General features: G+C 42.9%; 1 protein-coding gene across 1 annotated transcript in view; it reads right to left on the bottom strand.

The window, feature by feature from the left end:
• Window positions 1–25,087, bottom strand: part of SORBS1 (sorbin and SH3 domain containing 1) — a 239,875-nt gene that overhangs the window by 112,006 nt on the left and 102,782 nt on the right. The window contains exon 5 of the mRNA XM_065893760.1: window positions 4,360–4,404. Coding sequence (XP_065749832.1) covers window positions 4,360–4,369 — 10 coding nt within the window. The 5' untranslated portion in view covers window positions 4,370–4,404. The remainder of the gene's footprint in view (window positions 1–4,359; window positions 4,405–25,087) is intronic.

Here is a 25,087-nt window from a genome sequence, read left to right as displayed (position 1 = left end):
AAGAAACCTCCTTAATTCCTTGAAAATGGCATCTCCTGCCTGACAAAGGCTTATCCACCATTCCAAGGCCGCTCAAACGCATCCCTGTGCATCCCGGATGAGAGCTGTCAGACAGCCAGGACAGAAACCTCAGGCTCTGTGACACTTCCCTTCACCCTACCCCACCGCTGCTGCTATGGAAGCCATGTCGGGCCTCCCCCCAGCCCAGGGTCCCCAGCCGAGGCTCCTGTGTTCTGGTTGTGGCGATGACCTGGCCCCCTGACCGCTCTCCTGGCCTTCGTTCTGCCCCTTCTCCACCGCAGCCCTCAGTCTGTATCTGGAGAGCACCCTCTAGACCCCCATCTGGCTGAAAAAGCCCCAGGGAGCAGGACAGAGAACAAAACAGGACAAAGCAACGTGATTTTCTAAAACCCTCCACTTTAAATATACTGTATTTCACTATTTTATTTTTTTGTTTGTTTTTAATGTTTAAATTAAATTTTTACTATTATATTTTTTTATTTATTTTGGCTGCACTGGGTCTTTGTCGCGGCACGTGGGATCTTTTTTAGTTGTGGCACGCATGAGGGATCTAGCTCTCCGACCAGGGATCAAACCTGGGCCCCCTGTGTTGGGAGCGCAGAGTCTTACCCACTGGACCACCAGGGAAGTCCCTATTTTTGTTTTTTAAATTTTTATTGGAGTATAGTTGCTTTACAATGTTGTGTTAGTTTCTACTGTACAGCAAAATGAATCAGCCATACATATACATATATCCCCTCTTTTTTGGATTTTCTGCCCATTTAGGTCACCACAGTACATTAAGCAGAGCTCCCTGTGCTACACAGTATGTTCTCATTAGTTGTCTATTCTACACGTAGTATCAATAGTGTATATGTGTCAATCCCAATCTCTCAATTCCTCCCACACCCCCTTCCCCCTTGGTATCCATACACTTGTTCTCTACCTCTGTGTCTCTATTTCTGCTTTGCAAATAATTCACTTCTATTTTGAGAAATAAAAATATCAGGGTTTAGTCTGGGAATTCAACCATACATGTTATCATTTCAATTAGGAAACAAATTGAACTTGGAATCAAGTTCCCCCAAATGTCCATTAGGAATATCATTTTTTAGTCAGTGAGATGGACTGTATGTTGGCATAAGTGGTTATATTCAAATGAACAAACTGACCTTCCTGATAATTAAAAGCAAACCAACAAACAAGCCCCAGTAACCAAGAGCTACCCAGGGACAAAGCCTGGGCAACTCATCCTGGACTCCAGGCACTTCAGCCACAGGTCCCAGCCCTTTCCCAGCTGCAGTTCCCTCCTGCCCCTGCCCTCCATGACGGTCTCCTCACAACCCCTTCAGCACATCAGATACTTTCGGACATTCAGGCCTTGGTTCCTGCAAGGCCTTTGGCCAGAAATGCATGCTCCCCCTTTCCTAGCTTGGGGAAATCCTCTGCACCTTGAGGTTCACCTTGAATGTCACCTCCTGTGTACCAGTGGAGACCTTTCGAAGTTCTGCTCAGCTGCAGACACTGAGACCCTCATTGCCCACCGGCAGCCTAAGCCCCACCCAGTTTCCCGTCCCAGAACTGACGGCAGCAGTCCAGAGAAGACAAGCAGGTGGGGCATGTGATCAGTGTGCTTGGGGTGACGTCCCCTGCAGCCAAGAGCAAACCAAGCCACAAATATAATCATAACAGCTATGGGTTTTTAAAGCCCTCTATTTACCTGGGTCTGAGGGTCCATGCTCAGCATTTCATAATGAGCACCTCATTTTTATTCTTAATACCCAGGCCCCTGGAGCTAGAAGTTAGGAACTCTTATTTTATAGATAAGGAATTTGAAGCTCAGGAAGGATGCCGGGCTCTAAGATCACTAAATAGGGATTTGAAGTCTGGTCTGGTCCATCCCACCCACAGCTTATCTTCTTTGAACCCAGCTAGGATAAACATTTTTTATTTTTAAAATGAAAAAAGCCCCCAACCCCAGCAGCTCATTTGGCTGAGACGTGGTCACCCTACCCGGGCTCTTAACAATCAGCCTCCCTGACATAAGCTACACCGACAGGCCAGCCCAGGCGCTCCTGGATCCAGATGTGAGCAGGGCTGCTGCCCCTGTGCCCGCTCCCCAAACCCGCCACAGCGGCCATGACCTCCTGACACTGGCTCCATAGGGCCCGTCCTGTTCACTGCCCCCAATCTACCTACAGACAAAGGCTAGTTCTCCCAAAGTCCCCTTTGCACCTACATTTCTGGGATGCATGGAAGGAGGGTGGTGGCAGAAAGCCAGGAATCCAAGTAAAAGAAATATCACCTGTTCCATCACTCCATCGTTTCTGACTATCCCTTCCCTATGCACCTGCCCTAATTTCTCTTAACCGTCCCCTTCCTAGGACTACAGGCCTTGCTTTGGGCCTCCCCAGTGCCAGCAGCCTCTGAGCTTCCACAAGGCCCAGACCCATGTCCTTCCTTTCCTTTTGTGTGTGTGTGTTTTTTTTTAATCAAACAACCAAACTTTAAGAAATTTGGAAAAATAATTCCATCACCTCACACTCACACCTCTGCAGCACGGTGCTGGTGGCCTGGGGCTGCCTCAGGAGTTACTAGCCAGGTGACCCCAGACATGCAGCTCTTTCCACCAAAGGTTAAAAACGAATGTTTTCTACATAGCTGCTTTCTTCCGGATGATCACTTTTATTAGTGGCATAATCTCCCATCACGTAAACACACATAACGAACCTACTCATTCCCCACCTTCATGTGGGTGTTTTTGTTTCCTTCGAATTAAGATAGACATTCCCAAGAGAGCGATTATCAGGTCAAAGGGTCCAGATTTTTTGGACTCCTCCTAGGAAATGCCTCCTTTCAGCGTCACACCTGAGAGAGAACTTGGGGAGAAGTCCCACAGGCATCTCTGCACCCTTGACCAGCCCCTCCCTGCCCACTTCTTCCCCCCTTATTCATGCCAGGAGTGGTGATACCAGTTCAGGCTTATCCTGATATTAGAAGAACAAGAAACTTCAGGCTACAGAGCTAAGAAAAAAACGAAACAAAGCAATAAAACCCTGGCCTATTTTGAATGACAGGAAAAACAAAAAGCCAAGCGAGAAGAAAAAATGAGTTGCAAAGCAGGGACTACTGGCAGTGCCCGAGTCCACCTGGAGGGGAAAAGAAGGGATGTAGCCACCTCACGCATAGGAGAAGCACCCATGGAGTCAAGGACAAGCCCAGTCCCTCTCCTCGCAAGGAGGGAACCTGAGCTGATAACCCACGGATGGGACATTGGACAGGCTTTGGGCTCAGTGCTCAGTACTTTAGAAGCACTGCCTCACTTAATCCTCAAAAATCCCCATGAGGTGGTGCTTTCGTGATGTCCATCCTACAGAGGAGAGTGGAGAGAAGGATCCACCACAGGCCAAAGCCCGCACACTCAGTGTGTGTGGCCCTGACCTGAGCCACCTGGGCCCTCCTCCTCCTAATAAGCACACACTGTCCGGCAAGGTTTAGGATTTGGCTAAAAGGGCACTGCACATAAATAAGCGGAAAGGCTTGTTTTTAACCTCCAGAGGTCTCTGATAGCACCCTGGAGATATCTCAGGATTAGGAGGCCCCTGAGTGAGCTATCCACTAGGTCATCCCCCAGCCCACCCTGCCTGCAGGTCTCAGGAGGTTCCAGGGTGCACTCAGTAGCTAAGGTGGGCCTCAATCTCCAGATGGAAACTTCTCTGCCCCGAATCCTGGGCTGGAGAGCTGACAGCTCTTGGCTACATGAGCAGGTACCTACCTATTCCCTTCTGTCTTCCCTAGCCCGGGATTTCTGCCCCAGCTCTAAACCAAAACTACTCAGAACTGATCATTTGTGTAGGTCTTGATTTTTACTACCAAAGTCATAGCAAAAGGGTGGTTTTGCCCTGATAAAGGAAGTGATGGATTAGCTCATACTATGGGGCAATTATGGTTGATCCGTTTACTTGTGCTGCAGTCACTCAGATTAAGAAATGCCACTGAGGTGTATACATATGTCAACATTTATCAAATAAGATACTTAAAATATCCACAAGTTTATTGTATGCCAATTATATCTCAATAAAGTTGTTAAATCAAGGGAAAGGGAGCCCGTTATAAAGATTAGGACACAGTACATGTAAAGTGTATAGCATAGTTCTTGACATAGGGTAGGTACTCAGTAAACCATTAATAATAAAAGTTGTGATGACGATTTATGACAAAGCTTTGACGCTTACCCAGGACTCGAAAAATAAACAATGAAATGCAGTTGGGGCCTTCAGAGTAAGAGGGAAATCTGGGTAAACAGTCCAGTTTTGTAGATTTGTCAGGAAGAAGAAGACAGGGTTTTAAATGACTTACCAGAGCTCATGGTGGTGATAGGACAAGTCTTCTGTAACTGGGGCTCTGCAGAAAAACAAACACCACAATGGAATTGATAAATGGCAGGTTCGAGATAAATCCCTATGGTTCACATTAAAAATGCAAACACCGTATATAAGCCTTGATAAAACAGAGCTGGACCAGGTGTTACTTGGCCAGGCTTCTGGTTCTTGGTTGGCTGTGTACTAACCTGACCTTGGGCACATAACTCAAACTCCTTGGCCTCCATTTTGTCAACTGTACTTGGTTTAGATACTATCCAAGATCCCTTCCACCTATAATATTCTATCAAGAACCTCAAGTTACATGAGTCCATGTGGATCAAGGAGAGGGTGAAGGAAAGAACCAAGTTTTAGGACAGAGAGATAAAATCACAACACAAACTGATTACTGGAGAGTAATAATAAGATTATATATAGATTATGCTCAAGAAAATGTTCTAGGCGCTTTAAATATATTAATTCATGTGATCCTCACAAGGACCCTATAAGGTAAGAACTAGCATTGTATTAGTTTACACAGATGAGGAAACCAAAGCACAGAGAGGCGAACAGCTTGCTGCCCATGTGGCAGAATTGGTTCTGGAACGCAGACAGCCCGACCTGAAAGCCCAGGCACTTAGGAACTACACTCTACTGCTTTGATGTGGGAATGCAGTCCACTTACTCACTGATATGCAAACAGTAACCCTCTCATTTAATATGGTTCCATCTGAAGTCCCCCCAAACCACTGGCTACTGTCACTATAGTTTTACCTCTTCTAGAATTTTTTTTTTTTTTTTTTTTTTTTGGCTGCATTGGGTCTTCATTGCTGTGCACGGGCTTTCTCTAGTTGCAGCGAGCGGGGGCTACTCTTTGTTGCGGTGTGCGGGCTTCTCACTGCAGTGGCTTCTCTTGTTGTGGAACACGGGCTCTAGGCACGCAGGCTTCAGTAGTTGTGGCTCATGGGCTTAGTTGCTCTGCGGCATGTGGGATCTTCGCAGGCTAGGGATCGAACCCGTGTTTCCTGCATCGGCAGGCGGACTCTTAACTACTGCACCACCAGGGAAGTCCTAGAATCTTACATAAATGGTATCATATGGTACGTAATCTTTTGTACCTGGCTTCTCTCAATTAGCATAACACAATTTAGCAACTGGCCATATACGTGTGTGTCCATTTCTGGACTTTGTTCCATTTATTTGTCTTTATCTAATCCATTGTCTTGATGATTAGAGCTTTATAGTAAGTCTTGAAATCGGGTAGTATGAGTCTGCCAACTTCATTCTTTTTCAAAATCATTTTGGTTCTTCCAGGTCCTCTGCATTTTCATAAAAAGTTTAGAGTCATCTTACCAGTTTCCACCAAAACAAAAAAAAAAGTCTGCTGGAATTTTGAATGGGTTCCTGTTCAATCTATGTATGAATCTGGGGGAAATTAACATTTTAACAACACTGAATTTCCAATTCATGAGAATGAACTCTCTGCCTTTACGCAGGTCCCCTTTAATTTCTCTCAGCAATGTCTTGTAGCTTTCAAGGTACAAGTCTTGCACATGTTTTGAATAGTAAGGTCTAGCTAAACACATCTGAAGGACAACCTGAAAAGTAAGTCTTCATGAGCTGTAGAACCTTACTATATAACGTGTGGTCTGCAGACCAGCAGCTGGGAACTTACTAAAAAATGGAGAAGGGCTTCCCTGGCGGCGCAGTGGTTGAGAGTCCGCCTGCCGATGCAGGGGACACAGGTTCGTGCCCCGGTCCTGGAAGATATCACGTGCCGCGGGGCGGCTGGGCCTGTGAGCCATGGTCGCTGGGCCTGCGTGTCCGGAGTCTGTGCTCCGCAACAGGAGAGGCCACAACAGTGAGAGGCCCGCGTACCGCAAAAAAAAAAAAAAAAAAAAAAAAAAAAGGAGAAACGCAGAATCAACCCTACACCAACTGAATGAGAATCTGCATTTTAACAAGATCCCCAGCTGGTCCCTCGGTACTTTCAAGTGTGAAAAGCAATGATGTAGAGGCTATCAACTCCCCGGTTCATGAATTCTGTAGTAAGGTCATGGTACGGTCTGAGGGTCTGCACCAAGAGACACGCTTTAGTCTCCTTTTTAACGCTGAAGTCAGGCACCAGTTTCCTTTCTGGGTGGTTGTCTTGTTAACTGTCCTTGGAATTGACTGAATAGAAGCTGGGGGCTAAAAGGAAATCATTCTAAGTCCTTCTCTCCAGCCCAAATCAGCCGTAAGTTTGCCTCTGTCACTGTCAAGTACACCTGAGACTACCCGTGACCTTCAACAGCCCCTCAGATTGTTCTCTAAGCTGTGGAAACATTTGTTCTTTCAGTTAAGAACACAACCCCCTGTGTTCCATATGCCCGGGTGGTTTCCTATCCTGGTTTTATGATACCTTGGTTTCCCTCCCAGGGCCAAAACGGATGTCAGGATAGAATCCAAATGTTTTATTTTTAAAATCATTTAAATAATTATGCTAAGGTTTTATTTATTTAACTTTTAAAGCACGACTATAGAAATGTTTTCATTTCAACACTGAAGTTATCTTTTTTTTTAACATCTTTATTGGAGTATAATTGCTTTACAATGGTGTGTTAGTTTCTGCTTTATAACAAAGTGAATCAGTTATACACATACATATGTTCCCATCTCTCTTCCCTCTTGCGTCTCCCTTCCTCCCACCCTCCCTATCCCATCCCTCTAGGTGGACACAAAGCACCAAGCTGATCTCCCTGTGCTATGTGGCTGCTTCCCACTATCTATCTATTTTACATTTGGTAGTGTATATATGTCCATGCCACTCTCTCACTTCGTGCCAGCTTACCCTTCCCCCTCCCCGTGTCCTCAAGTCCATTCTCCACATCTGCGTCTTTATTCCTGTCCTGCCCCTAGGTTCTTCAGAACCACCTTTTTTTTTTTAGATTCCATATATACGTGTTAGCAGAGGGTGTTTGTTTTTCTCTTTCTGACTTACTTCCAACAGTGAAGTTATCTTAATATTTTTCTTTTTTTACAACACTTTCTAACCTTTATCTGCATAAATAGCATTTACATAGTTGTCAACAATGTCTGGACAGCTTTGTGTTCTAGTTCTCAAATTAAATATTTCATGAACATTTTTCTGGATTTTTACAGTCATCATTTTAATGGCTGTAACGTTCCATAATTCATTTACCAGCTCCCTCTGTAGAGTTTGTCTTAATTTTAAAAATAAGTACATAAATGGAGTATTACTCAGCCATAAAAAAGAATGAAATAATGCCACTTGTAGCAACATGGATGGACCTAGAGATTATTTTACTAAGTCAGACAGAGAAAGACAAATATCATATTACTTATATGTGGAATCTAAAAAAAAATGATAAAAACTTATTTACAAAACAGAAATAGACTCACAGACATAGAAAACAGACTTATGGTCACCAAAGGGGAAAGTGGGTGGGGGGGGATAAATTGGGAAATTAGGATTAACAGATATACACTAAGAAATAGATAAGGAACAGGTAAACAACAAGGACCTACTGTATAGCACAGGGAACTACACTCAGTATCTTATAATAACCTATAATGGAAAAGAATCTGAAAAAGTATATATGTATTATATACATTATATACATACATATATATATATAACTGAATCAGTTTGCAGTACACCTGAAACTAACAACATCGTAAATCAATTATGCTTCAATTAAAAAAATAAGTACATAGCACAACAGCATTCTTAGGCTGGGGAAGAAATGAATGGAAATGTCTTATAAAGCAAACAAAAAGGATGCCTCAACTCGCACGTGATGTCTTCACCATCTGTCATATGTCGGCCACCCTTTGCACGTTTTATATATTTCTCAATACAGACACTACTAATTTCTAGATGTCAGCACTACCCTTACTTACAAAGTGACCAAAAGTACATATGGGCAGGGATAGTATCCCAAATACTAACCATCACTTTACTACAAACATCCACCAACCAGAGTGGATGCCAGGTGTAGAGCTATCTGCGGGGGGGGCCCCTCCCCAAGCCAGGTGTTTTACTGTTTAGTGGTTGGATTGCGAAAAGATGGAAGGAGAATGGGCCCAGGGTGGTAGGACACTATTCCAGTACTTGAAGAACAGGTATGATGTAGTAGGCGGCAATGACAATGCCTAGGTGGGTACCAGCTCTGCACACATAGACTTTTTTGGTAGTAGGTCCTGTTACATGCTCTCACTTGGTTGTTTAAATGGGCAGCAGGTGACACGAAGCAGGGGGTAGTTTAAAGTAATATCAAAATAAAAACTGTGGCAGTGACAGTTGTGCCGAGGACGGTGCCCAGTGTCCCATCCTCGGCGGTGGTTGCAACAGCAGTGACACCTTATCCAGACTCTGGGGCCTGGTGTTGGCTCTGAGTCCATCCATCTCAGCCTCTCTGAATTTCTGCCTGCTCTGAGTGTGGTTCGCCTGCCTCCTGTAAACTCTGAACTACCTGAGATCTCGCCAATAAATCCCCCTTTCATTCTGAGTTAACCAGAGGCCATGTCTGGTCGTTTGCAACCAAGGCATCTTGAGCAGCACAAGGAGAGGGGGAGGAGGGAGCCCCAAAGGTTTCAGTGGGAGAGGAGAATCTTCATTCCTCTCTCCTGAATAAGGCCGTCCAGAGGGGAATCCCAAGTGGCTCAGCAAACAGTTTTGTCTCTACAACCTGAAGAGCTGAGAGTCAGGGCGGCGGGGGTGCAATCAGGAAGCTGCACAAACTGAGTCTGACCAGAGAACGCTGAAAGCTTTAAAAGTCACAGTCTAATGCCCACAGTTTATTTAGCGATAGTACAAGTATTACCATCATATGTTAAACATGCGAGTTTATTTTACATAAAAATTTCTGACACTTAATATTTATTTAAAAACTAAGCTGTAAAGAGTGTGAGTTGGTTGAGAACATGATGGCACATCTTTATAATTTCTCCCCCCAAGTCCCCTCCAAAGGAGGCAGGTGCCTTTGGTTAAAAGCCAAAAAAGACGAACAGTGCCGCCTAGTGGCAAAACTGGACCACTACAAGTGGGCAGCAATCCCCCGGCGGGTTGCAGGAACCTACAGTGTGTCACGGTTTGGGTGGGCCAGCCAGGCTCAAGCCGCCATTCCACTCCTCGGGCTGTCAAGACCTACCGAACTTGGTCAGAACACCACAGCATCAACAGACATTCCACCAAAAGAACAAGATGTGAAGTTGCCAGTCTTGTTAAGAATGCATCCAGATAATTAACGGCTCTGCACGGTCCCTCTCTAATTCCACAACCCTATAATTCTGGTAAGTCTCGATGACAGAGTGAATAATTACCAAAAAGCAAAAGCTGCCCATGCTCCCAGCTGAAATAGAATCCAATAACTAAATATGGGTTGTTTATTGGGGAAGGAAAGAAGGTCCTTCCTTATATGGATGATTCAGGGATATATGACAAGGGAGGAATTGAGTTTGTCTGTAAAAATAAATTCAAGGTCCAGCAAAGATTCTTGGAAGAGAATGAGTCCCTGGTTGACCTCCCACTCAGCATGCTCCAGCCTCCCCTATGACCTATGGTGTTTAGCCTCCATTGCTTCTTCCCAAATACACACACACAATTGTAAGATTCTGGAAGGGAGACGCTGTGTCATCCTCAGGACTGAGCATTTAGTGGGTGGGTGTTCAGTCAGGAACTTTGCCCTCATCTCTATTTAGCCTTCAGAACCTAACTTTCAAGTCTTACCTTCAAAATAACCAAGACCCTCCTTATCTCCACTGTAGCTGCCTACAGGAAGCTAGCTCCCCATTCGACCAGACCCTGATTATACTCTAGCTTTGAAATCCAATCTGCCGACCTGATATATACACACACACATACACATATATACATATGCATATATATTTGCAGCTACTTCCAGTGGCTTGAAAAGAATAGGCACAGCTCACAAAGCCCCAGAACACATGCTTGGCCTTATTGCTTTATACTTTGCTGATCCACCAGCAAAGGTATGTTTCTGCAATTTTTTGACAGCTCATCTTCTCAATCTCTGATCATGTCGTTTCTCTTCAAATGCACTCTCTGCATTACTGGAGAGGGTGCAGAAGGCTCTTCAGAAAGCTAGAAGGGATAAACACTGAGTCCCTAACACTTCCTTTCAAGGGGAGGAAGTCAGGATAAACTCGACCCTGACATTAAGTACAGCCTGGAATCCCATGACACAGCTGGGGGCTCAGAACAGCACAAGCCCACGGTTTCTGTGGAAAGACCGATGCTTCTGGAGAGGGAGCAATAGGTCATCCCCCACATCCTCCCATTTCCTCCTGGAATCCCTCCAACGTGGTTTCCGTTCTAACCAGTTATCTAAAATGGCCTTCAGAAAGGTTTCCAGTGCACACACATGGCCAAGCGCAACAGTTTTTGCAGTGGTCGGGGCCTCACTGACCTTGCCACTGAATTTAAGACAGTTAACTCCTTCCTCCTCCCAAGCACTTTCTGGTCCTGATTTGTAAACGTCACTGTGGACTGGTTTACCTTGAGCCATGAGACTCTTCCTTCTAGAACAGGATCTTTGCAGTTCTTCTAGGAGTTTAAAGGGCTAGAGGACCCTGAGCTGGGTCCTCATTCCTTTCCAACTGCATGCTCACTTCCTAGAAGATTTCACCTGGACTATTAGAACCAGAAGGATCCGTGGTTACCTAGCCCCTTTTCATGGTTTTCCACCTGTTTTGGAAGAAAGTTCCATGAGCCCCCTCAGGCTAACGGGGCAGCTGTGCTTTTATCGATTTCATTCATTTATACTTGCTGAGCTTTCCTTGGATAAACGGGTTGTATGGCTACAAAAAATTCAGAAACCAGAAATCTAATCCATCCCCTTATTATTTAGGTGCAAAAACGGATTCAGGAAGTTTCCCTTAGTCTTGCTCTTTATTCCGTCTACTGAGCCCACTTTCCCTCCTATCCCTCTTCTTTTTTTTAAAAATTTTTATTGGAGTATAGTTGATTTACGGTGTTGTGTTAGTTTCTGCTGTATGGCAAAGTGAATCAGCTATACATATAACCACTCTTTTTTAGATTCTTTTCCCATATAGGTCATTACAGAGTATTGAGTAGAGTTCCCTGTGCTGTACAGCAGGTCCTTATTAGTTATCTGTTTTATATATAGTAGTGTGTATATGGCAATCCCAATCTCCCAATTTATCCCTTACCCCCCTTCCCCCCTGGTAACCATAAGTTTGTTTTTTACATCTGTGACTATTTCTGTTTTGTAAATAAGTTTCTTTGTACCATTTTTTTAGATTCCACATATAAGTGATACCATATGATATTTGCCTTTCTCTGTCTGACTTACTTCACTCAGTATGGTAAACTCTAGGCCCACCCATGTTGCTGCAAATGGCATTATTTCATTGCAGCACTATTTACAATAGCCAGGACATGGAAGCAACCTAAATGTCCACTAACAGAGGAATGGATAAAGAAGATGTGGTACATATATACAATGGAATATTACTTAGCCTCTTATCCCTCTTCCTCCTCAGGGCACCTTCAGCCTTTGTGTCTTGGCAATGAACACTGAATTCCAGATGAGAAGCAACCATCCACAGCCAATTCATGAACTAGCCAGTGCCAATTCCCCCTTATAACCTTCTGATATCACCCTATTACTCACCGAACAATGCAAAGTGTTCTGATAATCAGTTACAAAGATTACTGGCCAAGTCCATTACTCATTTTTTCCCACCCTGCCTTCCTGGATTCCCCTCCACCAATCAAGTTCACTAGACAGTGAGGCCCCTCCAGCAGGGCAGGGTCTTGATCATCTCTGTATCCTACTGTCTAGTATGGTGCCTAGCTCAGAGCAGGCACCCAATTAGTACTGGTGGGGTGAATGTCTGTCTCCTCATTCCCTTGCCACCTCCCTAGTCTTGTCAATTCTTCTGCCTTCATGACTCACACAACCCAGCCACCTCTGCTTTTCCATCCTCACACTCACCATTCTATTCCACCACCTCATTCCTAGACAATTACAGTGTCCTAATAAGCCTCAGAATCACCCTATAGCCCATGTCCTGACACGTTCTGACTTTAGCAGTGTAAGAGTTCCTCGGTCAAATTTCACTGAAGAAAAAAAATCTGCGGGGCCCCTATAAACTCAGAAGGGTTGGCTGGGCGGTACAGGGAAAAAGGAAAAAAGGCAGCAAACCTCCCAGGAAAGAATAAGGTACGTAAAACACAGGCCTGATGATACCATTCCAACAGCATTACTTTAGCACCTACTGTGCACCCAGAATAGTGCTTGGCCCATAGGAAACCAACGTGAATTGGACATTTGCCATCTTTGAGGCCACCACGGAGCTGTAGGACAACAGACATGTCCCATTTAATATAATATGATGGGTAACCCTCTGCTAGTGATCTGACCTAAGTGTTACAGGAGCATAGAAAGAAGAGGAATAAATTCTGCAAGGAGAGAGAATCAAGGAATGAATAAATACTAAAATGTTTTAAGTGTTCAATGTCACACCTTCTAAAATCACCTTAAATGTCATGCTTTGGGAAACATTGGTCTAAATGTCCAAATTCCTTAAAATACCATAAGGCTCTGTAAAATGAAGTCCCAATTACTTTTCCAATCTCATCTCCACCAGGTATCAATAAGCCCTAAACTCCATGTGTATCACATTTGTCATTCCTATTGAATCCTGAACAAGATTTCCCATTTCCAAGTCTTTAATCTCATTGTTACTTCCCACTAATGCCCTCTCCCAAACCTCCCCAAACATTAAGGCCAATCCCAGTCACCGGATCCACCAACCCAACAGAAATGGAAGATTTTAATTTTGGTTTAGTCTTATTTTTAATCACTATTGAAAGTCATGATGATACGGAATTCATTTAATAAGACTTATTTAATAATCACAGAATTCAGAAATCCCACGTCCAAGCTCCCACTAAAGTCATCACACTCTCATCTCAGGCCCTTGCCAGAGATAGGCCAAGCAAGATCCGGAGTTGGAAAGTTAGCTACCGATAAACCTGCAATGGTTTTTTTCCCCTTTTATACTTAAATGAAGTCTTTAAATAAGCATGCAAAGTTGATTCTGCCAACAAAATTGCCAATAAGAAAACACAGCCCAAAAGAGTTTCAAGTTTTATACATGCAAAATTATTTGAGCTTCAGACAATAGAATTTCGGAGATAATATATGATTACAAGTTATGTACTACAACACATGGTTTACAGCAAACATAGTAGAGAGGATTAATATCCTTGTTTTATAGTGTACTCAATACTTATTGCCAAGAAAAAAATGTTAAAGGCATGAAGAAATTCCAAGAAAAAAGGCAAACAAATCTGAGAAAAATGTTCACTTAACCTGATTAGTTTAAAAAGAAGATTCAAATAATGGCCAACCATTTTTCCCACTTCTTAAGTTAGTCCACAAATTTAAAAGCACTAACGCTCAGTGTGGTCAAATGCAAAGACATTGACATTTTCCTACAGTCATTGATACTGTAAATTGTTACCACTGTTTTCAGCATAGCACATCAAGACTTAATGTAGCTCACACCCTTTGTGCTTTAGGGGAATCCAGTTCAAAGAAAGAACACCAAATGACAATAAAGCTACGTAGACAGAGATGTTTACCACAACTTTGTTAATAGTAAAAACCTAGAAACACTCCTGTGTTCAGTGACAGGGGGCCAATTACATGGCCACTCACCCCCTGGGTGGACTGAACCGTTATGAAGATAATGGTTATGTAGACTGTACAACATGGGGAAACACTTCTTATGAGATTAGGTGAATAAAAAGCAGGATGTAGTTCTGTGTGACGTTTCTGATTATAAATATGTAAAAACTGAAACATGTGCACATACTTCAAAGGAAATATGCCCAAATTCTCATAATGATATGGTAGCATGGAATTATAGGTAACTTTTAAATTTCATTTCTATTTTCCAAATTGCATATAATGTGATTATAATACACTTATTTTTTAATGAAAGGAAGTTGTTTTTTAATCTTATCCCTGGCATTTGATATGCAATTGTGTAATCTTCAGAACTTTAAAGAGCAAATTCTAGCAGACAAGCTAAAAAAAAAAAAAAGCCACTAACAGTCTTGTCCATTAGAACATGGCAGCCCCACATGATGCAATCTTTCTCAGGACCCATAACAAATACCCCAAATATGGAATTGCAACATTAATTGCCAGTGATTGCTTTTGTTTAATGAAGCCAAACTACTCCCATGCAGTTCCTTATGAGGACAAGGGAGGCAGTAAAGTGACTGGAATGTTCAGCTAGATTTCCTAAAGAAGCAATTACACCAAAACGTTTCATCTTAAAATAGTCCACAGGGGCTGCCAGGTGACAACACACACAGTACCCCACTACTCCCAAAGCCTGCTCGCTGCCAATTCCCTGCTCCTAACCTGATTCCATGGCATTCCAGAGACCTGAGCTCCTCAAACTCTTTATATGTACAACGCTGGGCACACACAGTTTCTTAAGCCTGCATTGTTAACCAAGACAAGTCTTAAATACAAACACCGGCCCACGTGTGTGTTTCCCAAATATGGCTGTGTCTACAGAACCAAAACAAAGCTGTCTAACTACAGCATCCGGTACACTCGAAACCCTCCACTTAGGAAATCTAGATAACTGAAACAAGGGCAGATGCCTAAATCCGTTAGATAACAGCAAAACATCTTAGCTCTGTTTAAATTGTAAACACGCAACCTCAAACTAATAAAGGCAAGCCCAGGATACAGATGACGTCTTTCTTCTGAAGCAGTTACTACACAATGTCTACCCGTAGAGAAAGCATGAATGAAAGCATTTTTAATTCTCAGGAGAGTCAAGGTTGAACCATAGCCTACCGGTAAAGAGACGAAGAAGTTACTGTGGGTGGCTGAAAAAAATCTTAAACAGCTGAAAAGGGTCTTTTAGAGCTTGAGCATGGGAAAGAAGTGTGGGTTTGATATGGCAGGAGAGGTGTCCACGCTTCTAGAAAACCCCTAATTCCCTCTCAACTTTTCTTTTAAACCACAAAATTCCTAAGGCCACATATTTACCACATCGTGTATCATACAGACATCTGCAGTACAGGCCCATACCACACTGAGGAATGAGGGAACAGAAGTTCCATTCAGTAAAAAGACTCTGGGTCTTTTGCAAATACATAAATACCTCAATTCATAATACTGGCTTATTCAGGAATTGCTTGTTTTCCTTAAGACGTTCTGAAATTTTACTGAAAGTATACTAACCTAGCAAACAGCCAATAGAAACACTGAAAACATCATCTTTTCTGAGAAAACCTCTATTCTCAGCAGCATTTGTTTAATAACTGAAGTGGAACACATACAGTCAGGCCCAGAATCAATACTCCCTGAACGCAGACCTTGGAGGCTGAGGACTGCATCCTTGATGCTTAATGGCAATATATGTGAGACACCGACTTCCATTCATCACTCAGTAAATTGCAGTACTTTAGCTACTTTTCTCTTTTAATTGTATTTTGCACTAACTTTAGGCAATTTAAGTTTATCAGGTATAAAAGCTACAGCCAAGTATCTGAAAATACATTGCAAATTTCTGAAATGAGTTTTCTTCCAACTAAGCTAAAATCACTAAAAATATTCCATATAGTGCCAAGGTCATAGCAAGCATTCAATAAAAAGTTTTTGGCTTTTTTAAAATCTATGTTATTTCTCAGACCAGATGACCTAGAAATCAGTTGGCATCTATTATACATTTATATATTAATAAACATTTTATATATACACACACACACATTTCTGACTTCAGCTGCTATATGTGTATCCAACTATATCAATAATCACTTTGAACATCTATGGTCTAAATGCACCAATTAAGAGAGATTATTAGAGTGGATCAAAAAACAAGACCCAATTTTATCTTGTAAGAAAACTGCTTTAAATATAAAGACACAGATTAAAAGTAAATGGATGGAGAAAAATATACTGTGCTAACGGTTTCTATATGTGTTTAGTGGCTATGCAAAACCACTACAAAAAAAGAGTCAGGGGCTTCCCTGGTGGCGCAGTGGTTGAGAGTCCGCCTGCCGATGCAGGGGACATGGGTTCGTGCCCCGGTCTGGGAAGATCCCACATGCCGTGGAGCGGCTGGGCCCGTGAGCCAGGGCCGCTGAGCCTGCGCGTCCGGAGCCTGTACTCCGCAATGGGAGAGGCCACAACAGTGAGAGGCCCGTGTACCGCAAAAAAAAAAAGAGTCAGAAGAACTGGGTTTGAAACCAAACTCTATCAGGGCTGCAAATTGGGAAGGCCCTTAGGTTCTCAGCCTCAGTTTACTCACCTACAAAAAGAAACGAACAATACCTAATTCCATAAGGTGTTTCTAAATTTTAAAATCTACATGAAATATTGTAAAGTGTTGTTATAAAAGGAAACGAGGAAACGTATTCTAGCGAAGAGTTGCTGGTCTAGTCCTGTTATCCTTTTATTGCTTTAAAAGACTGATGAATATAATCACTGCATATCTTATCATGAAGTTGATATTACCAATACTTACCTGTATAAAACGTCAGACTTTAAAAACTGAAGTAGCATCTAAAAACCAAGAAATCCGTCTCTGGCTCTGCCTTCCTATGCAAAATCAGGCAATGGAGGACACTCTTCATAAAAACATATTTTAAGACACTTCAGAGTTGCCCTCTAAGGTCAGGTCTCAAGGAACCACCATTAATTCAAGATCCATTTACTGTGCATGCATTCTATGCAAGGTCCTGTGCACAGGCTTCAGAACAGAGAGGTGAACCATCTCTTCATTTCCTAAATGCTGACTGTAAACCAGCCATTTACCTACATCATTTCTAATCTTGAGAACCCCTTATAAGATTCCCATACCCATTTTGCAAATAAAAAAACCAGCCTCAACGGAAGTGAAAAGACTCACTGAAGAGTCTTGCAGAAGCAAGTAGGAAAGATCCTGGTGCTGGCTCCCAAGCCAAGGCTCTTTCCAGTCCATGATCCTCACCCAAAGAGGCACAACACAGTCCCTGCCAGAAGCAAGATGCCCCTATATGAAGACTGTTCAGAGAATAGACACACCTTAAAAAGAGAGATGGTGGTCCAGTGGGTAAGACTCCACGCTCCCAATGCAGGGAACCCAGGTCGACCCCTGGTCGGGGAACTAGATCCCATATGCCGCAACTAAGAAGTCTGCATGCCGCAACTAAAGTGAAGATGCAGTGAAGATCCTGCATGCCGCAACTAAGACCCGGCGCAGCCTAAATAAATAAATAAATAAATATTTGAAAAAAGAGAGAACAATGGATAATCTCAGGGGGCATTTTTATCCAGCTGTGGTAATAATCAAATTTATCAACCAAGATAAGTGATGGTGCCTGTCTTCAGAGACCTTACATTGTAGTTGAGAAGACTAATAGCCTTGAAACCCTGATGAGGTGCTAAAGACAGCACGAAAGAGCATTTATGGACTGCCCTCCACTGTAGGAATACGACAGCCAAGAGAATGCCAAGCTTCAAGACTCACCTGGGAAAGATCAGGGGACATGCTGACAAATACACCCCTTTATGAATGTTTAAAATATCCCTGTAGTACTTACAATATTAACTTCTCTATAGAGGGTTCACTGGGGGACGTTAAGCTGAATTAGATCACACACACCACTTTCTGGCAGCCTGTAGGAAGCAATGACACCCATCAACACCCCCTTACCCACACACACCTGTAAAAGGTGTAGAGGGACTCTAGAATCAATAACTTGGATTTCAGTTGTTGCTCTGCCACTTACTAGATACTCGAGCTGAGGTCTAAAACTTGGTTTCCTCGTCTATGAAATGGGAAGGATAAGTCATCAATCTCAGTGTTACGGTGAGCATTAAATGAGGTCAAGCACGTCAAGTGACTATCCCGGTGTTACAGAGTGCTCAACAAATTCAGCACGATCCGCATCCCCAACAGCATCTGAGGCTCAAAACCACCTTCTCCTCAGCTGGCTTCATAGTAGCAGGTGTTCTTTTTTCAAGTACAGGGAGGCTGCTCTCTTCAAGCTAATTAAAAGGACAGACTCAACCAGCTAGCTCTCCTTGCAAGAGCTCACTGCACGCACTTCCTCTCCCTCCTGAAGTTACCTGGCCTGTCTTTTCCCAACAGCACAACCCTCAAAAACTCAACTTCCCATAAGAAGCAAAGTAACGAGTCTACCTTTTCTCCAAACAGTAAATTCTCATGGATAGTTCTGTTCCTGGCTGGGTATCCCTTGATTTACATATAAAAAGTATCATCTTCCATGTGTTTTGCTACTAACAAGCTGTTCTCCTCACAAAATTCCTAAGGTCAAAATTTCCAAGGTGGGTTCCACATAAGTAGTGTTTGGTACACAGAAGAGACCCCAGTTCAGTTCAGTTGATGGAAAGGATCTGTACTGAAGAGATTATGGAAAGAACATTGGGTAGGTGGTGTGCCAAAGCCACAAACTGGCCATGAATGCCAGGCAATGGCATTTGTGCTGGCCTCTTATCAGGACATAGAATTCAAGATAAATTCTTTGGAAGTTTCCTAATTCAAGATTAATCTGACTGAGGCATGCAGGATGAACTACAGAGGTGGGTGCACTGGGGCAGGGAGAATATGTGAGCTGACTGCTTGTGAGCTGAGGTCAGGCCAAGGGCAGTCACATCTAGTGCTTTTTATAAGACACACACACACACACACACACAAATATCCCTCAACCATATACACCCACTCTGCCCAGGAAAGTAGCACCCAAAGAACTTGTTTTGCCCATCTGGCTGTGAAAAGCTCCACAGAGGCTTTGGTTATAGCAATCACAGATGATAACTTCTACATGTGTCTCGTCTTGCTTATCTGTAGCAAAAACTCAGAGAAAATTTGATTTTCTGAGCTTACTCCTTACATCTCATTCTGCCATGTCTGCCCACAGCAAATTTTTTTTTTTCCTGCTCAATTGCCTTGGTGGCTGACAAAAAAAGCTATCAGAAAGTAAAAGATGTCAAGAAACCTTTAGAACTCAAAGAAGCTTACTAACCAAATAGGACACTACAATAAGCAATCACTAAAATAAAAGATTACAGGGCTGTTTAAGAGTTTATTTTCAAACTAATGTCGAAGAGAACAGTTCTCAACACAAAATGACCCTGCCTTCACAACTCACATAGATATATGACACTGGAAGAAAAGAACTATGTATTCAATTACATTCAATGTAGGATTGGGGGCAGACGGATGGAATGACGACACTGAGATCCCGATTAAGAGAATATTAAATTCCTCACAGCCCACTATCAGCAAAGTGTTCCAGGTGTTTAGGCAGTGACTTTACCATCGTGAACCTCAGTTTCCCCCACATGCAAAACAGGGATTAAAATAGCACTAACATCCCTCCTGTTAAGGATTAATGGGGCCAAGCATTACCCACGTAGCACACAACGAGAACTCAATAAATGGTCATATTGACATAACTGGTCTATTTCCAATTTGCCTCATTCTATCAATAATTCCAAATATGAGGAGAGTCAGAGGTGAGTGGAAATCCTCGTTAATAAAAGGATTTAATTAGTCACTACTTTACTATAACAATAGTTTACTGGGATTCTGCTCGAAGGAGGCAAGGGCACTGCCAAGAAATGAGGCTTTTTACCTTTGACAGAAAACATAAAATTTGTGGTAGCTCCACCCAGCCCCCCACAAGGCAGTGCTAGCAGTGGCCTGGGCTGCCTACAATCTTTAAAAAAAAAGGGAGGGTGGTGATGGTGAAAGGCCATATGATCTGTCTTGAACAGGGTTTCATACGGCCAAAGAACTCAGAGCATCACAGAATTTCAAGGCTGGAAAGGACCACAATTTCCAAATGTTATGTATGAGCCTTGAAGTCCAGATCAATCCATCAAGATGAGAAAATGCAAAGTCCAGGCACACATACTCCCTGAAACAAAGAACCCCAACCCTGCCAAGCCCTTCCAACAGGACAAGGGGGAAAGCCAAGCCAGCAATAGGCGTTACAGCTACTATGCCTGTGGGCCTGCCGTGCTTTCTAGAAGCTAAGCTCCCCGAAGACAGGCATTTTACCATGTGAGTTTGTAAGTCACGAGGGCACTAAAATATTATTCTCAATTCCTTTCTAGAATTTCATTTCGCCCTTCCCTCTTAAACAGCAGCAGTAGAAAATTAACATCTAAGGTTTCACAACGTTTATAGTAAGTCCAAATGTCTCAAACTGAAGTCAAAAATCTTATATACAAGTACAAAGTTGGAGAATAAATGGCTTTCTCCATTTTTAAAAATAAATCATTAAGGCAAATCTACAATCAGATGCCCTTTGATGCTTCTGAACCCATTAATTCATTCAATAAAAGTTCACTAATGTGAGGCACTGAATAGTGTAGCTCTTCTATTTTAAAGGTACAGTATGTCTTACATGTCTGGAAATCAATCCCTCAAAATTCTAACAGAGGACATTTTAAGAAGACTGCAGAGATGGGGGACAGGATAAAGGTCCCATGCAGAAATCTCTCCCACCCTTTAAGTAACAAGAATCTTTCATAAAAATATAACTTTAGAACTCTTGGGCTGGTTCCCCAGTCCTCTTAAAGGGAGCTTGGTGAATATAATTTGTGGAGTTTGGTGAATATAATTACACTTCTGGAGGAAATCCAGCTTAACAAGCTTATAATTATAGACTTCCTATTTAATAATAAAAGTGCAAAGATAAATTAAGTTCTTTCTTACATAAAAATGTAAAGCCTAAGTAAATACACTAGATTATAAGGGGGCCAAAAAACTAAAAGATGAGCTAAAACTCTTAAAACAGAAATGAAAAACACTTGAACCCTCAGCATGGTATGAGGCATTTCAAATTCCCATCTGCTAATATCACAGCTCGAAAAACTAGCCGGCAAATTTAAAGGCAGAGAATCAGGTGCAGTGAGGCCTTGGGCAGCATGAAATCCAGGACGACGACACAAAGTAAGCCAACAGGCTTTGCTAAAGTGTCAAGTCCAACCAGTGAACAGGGACAGAAAACCCCAGTGACTCTGAAAGTTACATATATGTGGAATTTAAAATACTCACGGGACTTCCCTGGTGGCGCAGTGGTTAAGAATCTGCCTGCCAATGCAGGGGACACGGGTTGGAGCCCTGGTCCGGGAAGATCCCACATGCTGCAGAGCAACTAAGCCCGTGTGCCACAACTACTGAGCCTGCGCTCTAGAGCCCGCGAGCCACAACTACTGAAGCCCGTGCGCCTAGGGCCTGTGCTCTGCAACGAGAAGCCACTGCAATGAGAAGCTCGCACACCGCAACGAAGAGTAGCCCCCACTCGCCGCAACTAGAGAAAGCCTGCACGCAGCAACGAAGACCCAATGCAGCCATAAATAAATAGATAGATAGATAAATAAATAATAAAATAAAATACATTCCTACTCCACTGCCAGTTACACCGAAGTCCAAAGAGAAACGAGGGAGGAAGCAGGGAGGCTCAGGAATGTGCCCGAGACGCTGACCAGAGGAGAACTGGCTGGAAAGGGCTTGCCTTGGAGTCTCCCAGAGGTCAGCATTTACTCATTTAACATGGACAAGTGGCCGAGACCTTCCAGTGAGTGCCAGGTGGGGAAACCCTTCTCTGGCCACTCAGCTCAGCTCCCTCATTAAATTCAGAGTGAAACGAAACCAGCTGCCAGGAAAGGCAAAGGGTGACCCCACCAAAGCTCTGGAAAGCCAAGAGAGTAGATTGAGTGCCTGGATGAGTGCTAGAAGGGAGATTTCAGGCCGCGGTGGGGAAGAAAAGGAAATCATCCTCAGGATGCTGCTCTGCTCCTGGCTGGAAATAAAGTGTGGTTTCTCTGTAGAATGTGTTGGGTCCACATTCCAGTCCGCTAGGCCTCACTGCCATCAGGGAGGGAGAACAGATGGAGGAAGGCGCAGGAAGAAGGGCAAGGAGTCCCCAAAGATAAATAAAACGATGCGGATGAACAGACCAGCTCAGACGATATTTCAACAGAGGACAAAAAAGATCAATTCTGGACAAGAATTATTTAAATTATAGGACAGAAATACACATAAAATTCTGCACTAAATACGAGTGGACTTTTTTTGGGGGGGGTCCTTGTAGCCTAATTTTTTTTTTGATACTCTAAGATTACTTTCTTGAAGATTTTTTTTCACTTTTTTAGATTCTTTTCCCATTACAGGTCATTACAGAGTATTGAGAAGAGTTCCCTATGCTATACAGTAATTCCCTATTGCTTATCTATTTTATGTATAGTGGTTTGTATCTGTTAATCCCACACTCCTAATTTATCCTTCTTTCCCTCCTTTTCCCCTTTGGTAACATAAGTTTATTTTCTCTGTCTGTGAGTCTGTTTCTGTTCTGTAAATAGATTTCATTTGCATGATCTTTTGATTCCACATATAAGTGATATCATATAATATCTGTCTTTCTAAACAGAGGTTGTTTTATTTAAATCTTATTTCATTCATTTCTTCAATCAAATGACATTCAGAAACTGTATTCAAATATAGATACGTGACATCATTTTATTTTTATTTTTTAACAGATCTTTATTGGAGTATAATTGCTTCACAATACCATGTTAGTTTCTGTTGCACAACAAGCGAATCAGCCATATGCACACACATGTCCCCATATCCCCTCCCTCTTGAGCCTCCCTCCTATCCTCCCTATCCCACCCCTCTAGGTCATCGCAAAGCACAGAGCTGATTCCCCTGTGCTATGCTGCTGCTTCCCACCAGCCAACTATTTTACATTTGGTAGTGTAGATGCTATTCTGACTTTGCCCCACCTTTGCCCTCCCACCCCATGTCATCAAGTCCATTCTCTATGTCTACCTCTTTATTCCTGCCCCACAACTAGATTCATCAGTACTGTTTTTTGGGTTTTTTGTGGGTTTTTTAGATTCCATATATATGCGTTAGCATACGATATTTTTCTCTTTCTGACTTACTTCACTCTGTATGACAGACTCTAGGTCCATCCACCTCACTACAAATAATTCAATTTCGTTCCTTTTTATGGCTGAGTAATATTCCATTGTATATATGTGCCACATCCTCTTTATCCACTCATCTGTCGATGGACATTTAGGTTGGTTCCATGTCCTGGCTATTGTAAATACTGCTTCAATGAACATTGCGGTGCATGTCTCTTTTTGAATTATGGTTTTCTCAGGGTATATGCCCAGTAGTGGGATTGCTGGGTCGTATGGTAGTTCTATTTTCAGTTTTTTAAGGAACCTCCATACTGTTTTCCATAGTGGTTGTATCAATTTACATTCTCACCAACAGTGTAGGAGGGTTCCCTTTTCACCACACCCTTTCCAGCATTTATTATTTCTAGCTTTTGTGATAATGGCCATTCTGACCTGCGTGAGGAGATACCTCACTGTAGTTTTGATTTGCATTGCTCTAATAATTAGTGATGTTGAGCAGCTTTTCACATGCCTCTTGGCCATCTGTACGTCTTCCTTGGTGAAATGTCTATTTAGGTCTTCCACCCATTTTTTAACAGGACTGTTTGTTTTTTTCATATTGAGCTCCATGAGCTGTTTGTATACTTTGGAGATTAATCCTTTGTCTGTTGCTTCATTTGCAAATATTTTCTCCCATTCTGAGGGTTGTCTTTTTGTCTTGTTTATGGTTTCCTTTGCTGTGCAAAAGCTTTTAAGTTTAATTAAGTCCCATTTGTTTATTTTTGTTTTTATTTGTTACTCTAGGAAGTGGGTCAAAAAGTGTTTTTCCTGGGCTTCCCTGGTGGCGCAGTGGTTGAGAGTCCACCTGCCGATGCAGGGGACACAAGTTCGTGCCCCGGTCCGGGAAGATCCCACATGCCGCAGAGCAGCTGGGCCCGTGAGCCATGGCTGCTGAGCCTGTGCGTCCGGAGCCTGTGCCCCGCAACGGGAGAGGCCACAACAGTGAGAGGCCTGCCTGCGTACCACAAAAAAAAAAAAAAGTGTTTTTCCTATGTTTTCCTCTAAGAGTTTCATAATGCCTGGCCTTACATTTAGGTCTTTAATCCATTTTGAGTTTTTTTTTTTTTTTTTTTTTTATGCGTTACGCGGGCCTCTCACTGTTGTGGCCTCTCCCGTTGCGGAGGACAGGCTCCGGACGCGCAGGCCCAGCGGCCATGGCTCACGGGCCCAGCCGCTCCGCGGCATGCGGGATCCTCCCAGACCGGGGCACGAACCCATGTCCCCTGCATCGGCAGGCGGACTCCCAACCACTGCGCCACCAGGGAAGCCCCTTGAGTTTATTTTTGTGTGTGGTGTTAGGGAGTGTTCTAATTTCATTCTTTTACACGTGGCTGTCCAGTTTTCCCAGCACTGCTTATTGAAGAGACTGTCTTTTCTCCACTGTATGTTCTTGCCTCCTTTGTCGTAAATTAGGGGCCCGTATGTGCATGGGTTTATCTCTGGGCATTCTATCCTGTACCATTGATCTATATTTCTGTTTTTGTGCCAGTACCATACTATCTTGATTACTGTAGCTCTATGGTATATAGTTTGAAGTCGGGGAGCCTGATTCCTCCAACTCTGCTTTTCTTTCTCAAGATTGCTTTGGCTTATTCAGGGTCTTTTGTATTTCCATACGAAATTTAAGACTTTTTGTTCTAATTCTGTGAAGAACGCCGCTGGTAACTTGACAGGGATTGCACTGAATCTGTAGATTGCTTTGAGTAGTACAGTCAT

The sequence above is a fragment of the Phocoena phocoena genome, chromosome 16, assembly GCF_963924675.1.
Source record: "Phocoena phocoena chromosome 16, mPhoPho1.1, whole genome shotgun sequence".
Classification (NCBI taxonomy): domain Eukaryota; kingdom Metazoa; phylum Chordata; class Mammalia; order Artiodactyla; family Phocoenidae; genus Phocoena; species Phocoena phocoena.
Note: the sequence above shows the minus strand (reverse complement) of the source record. Positions and strands in the feature narration are given on the sequence as shown.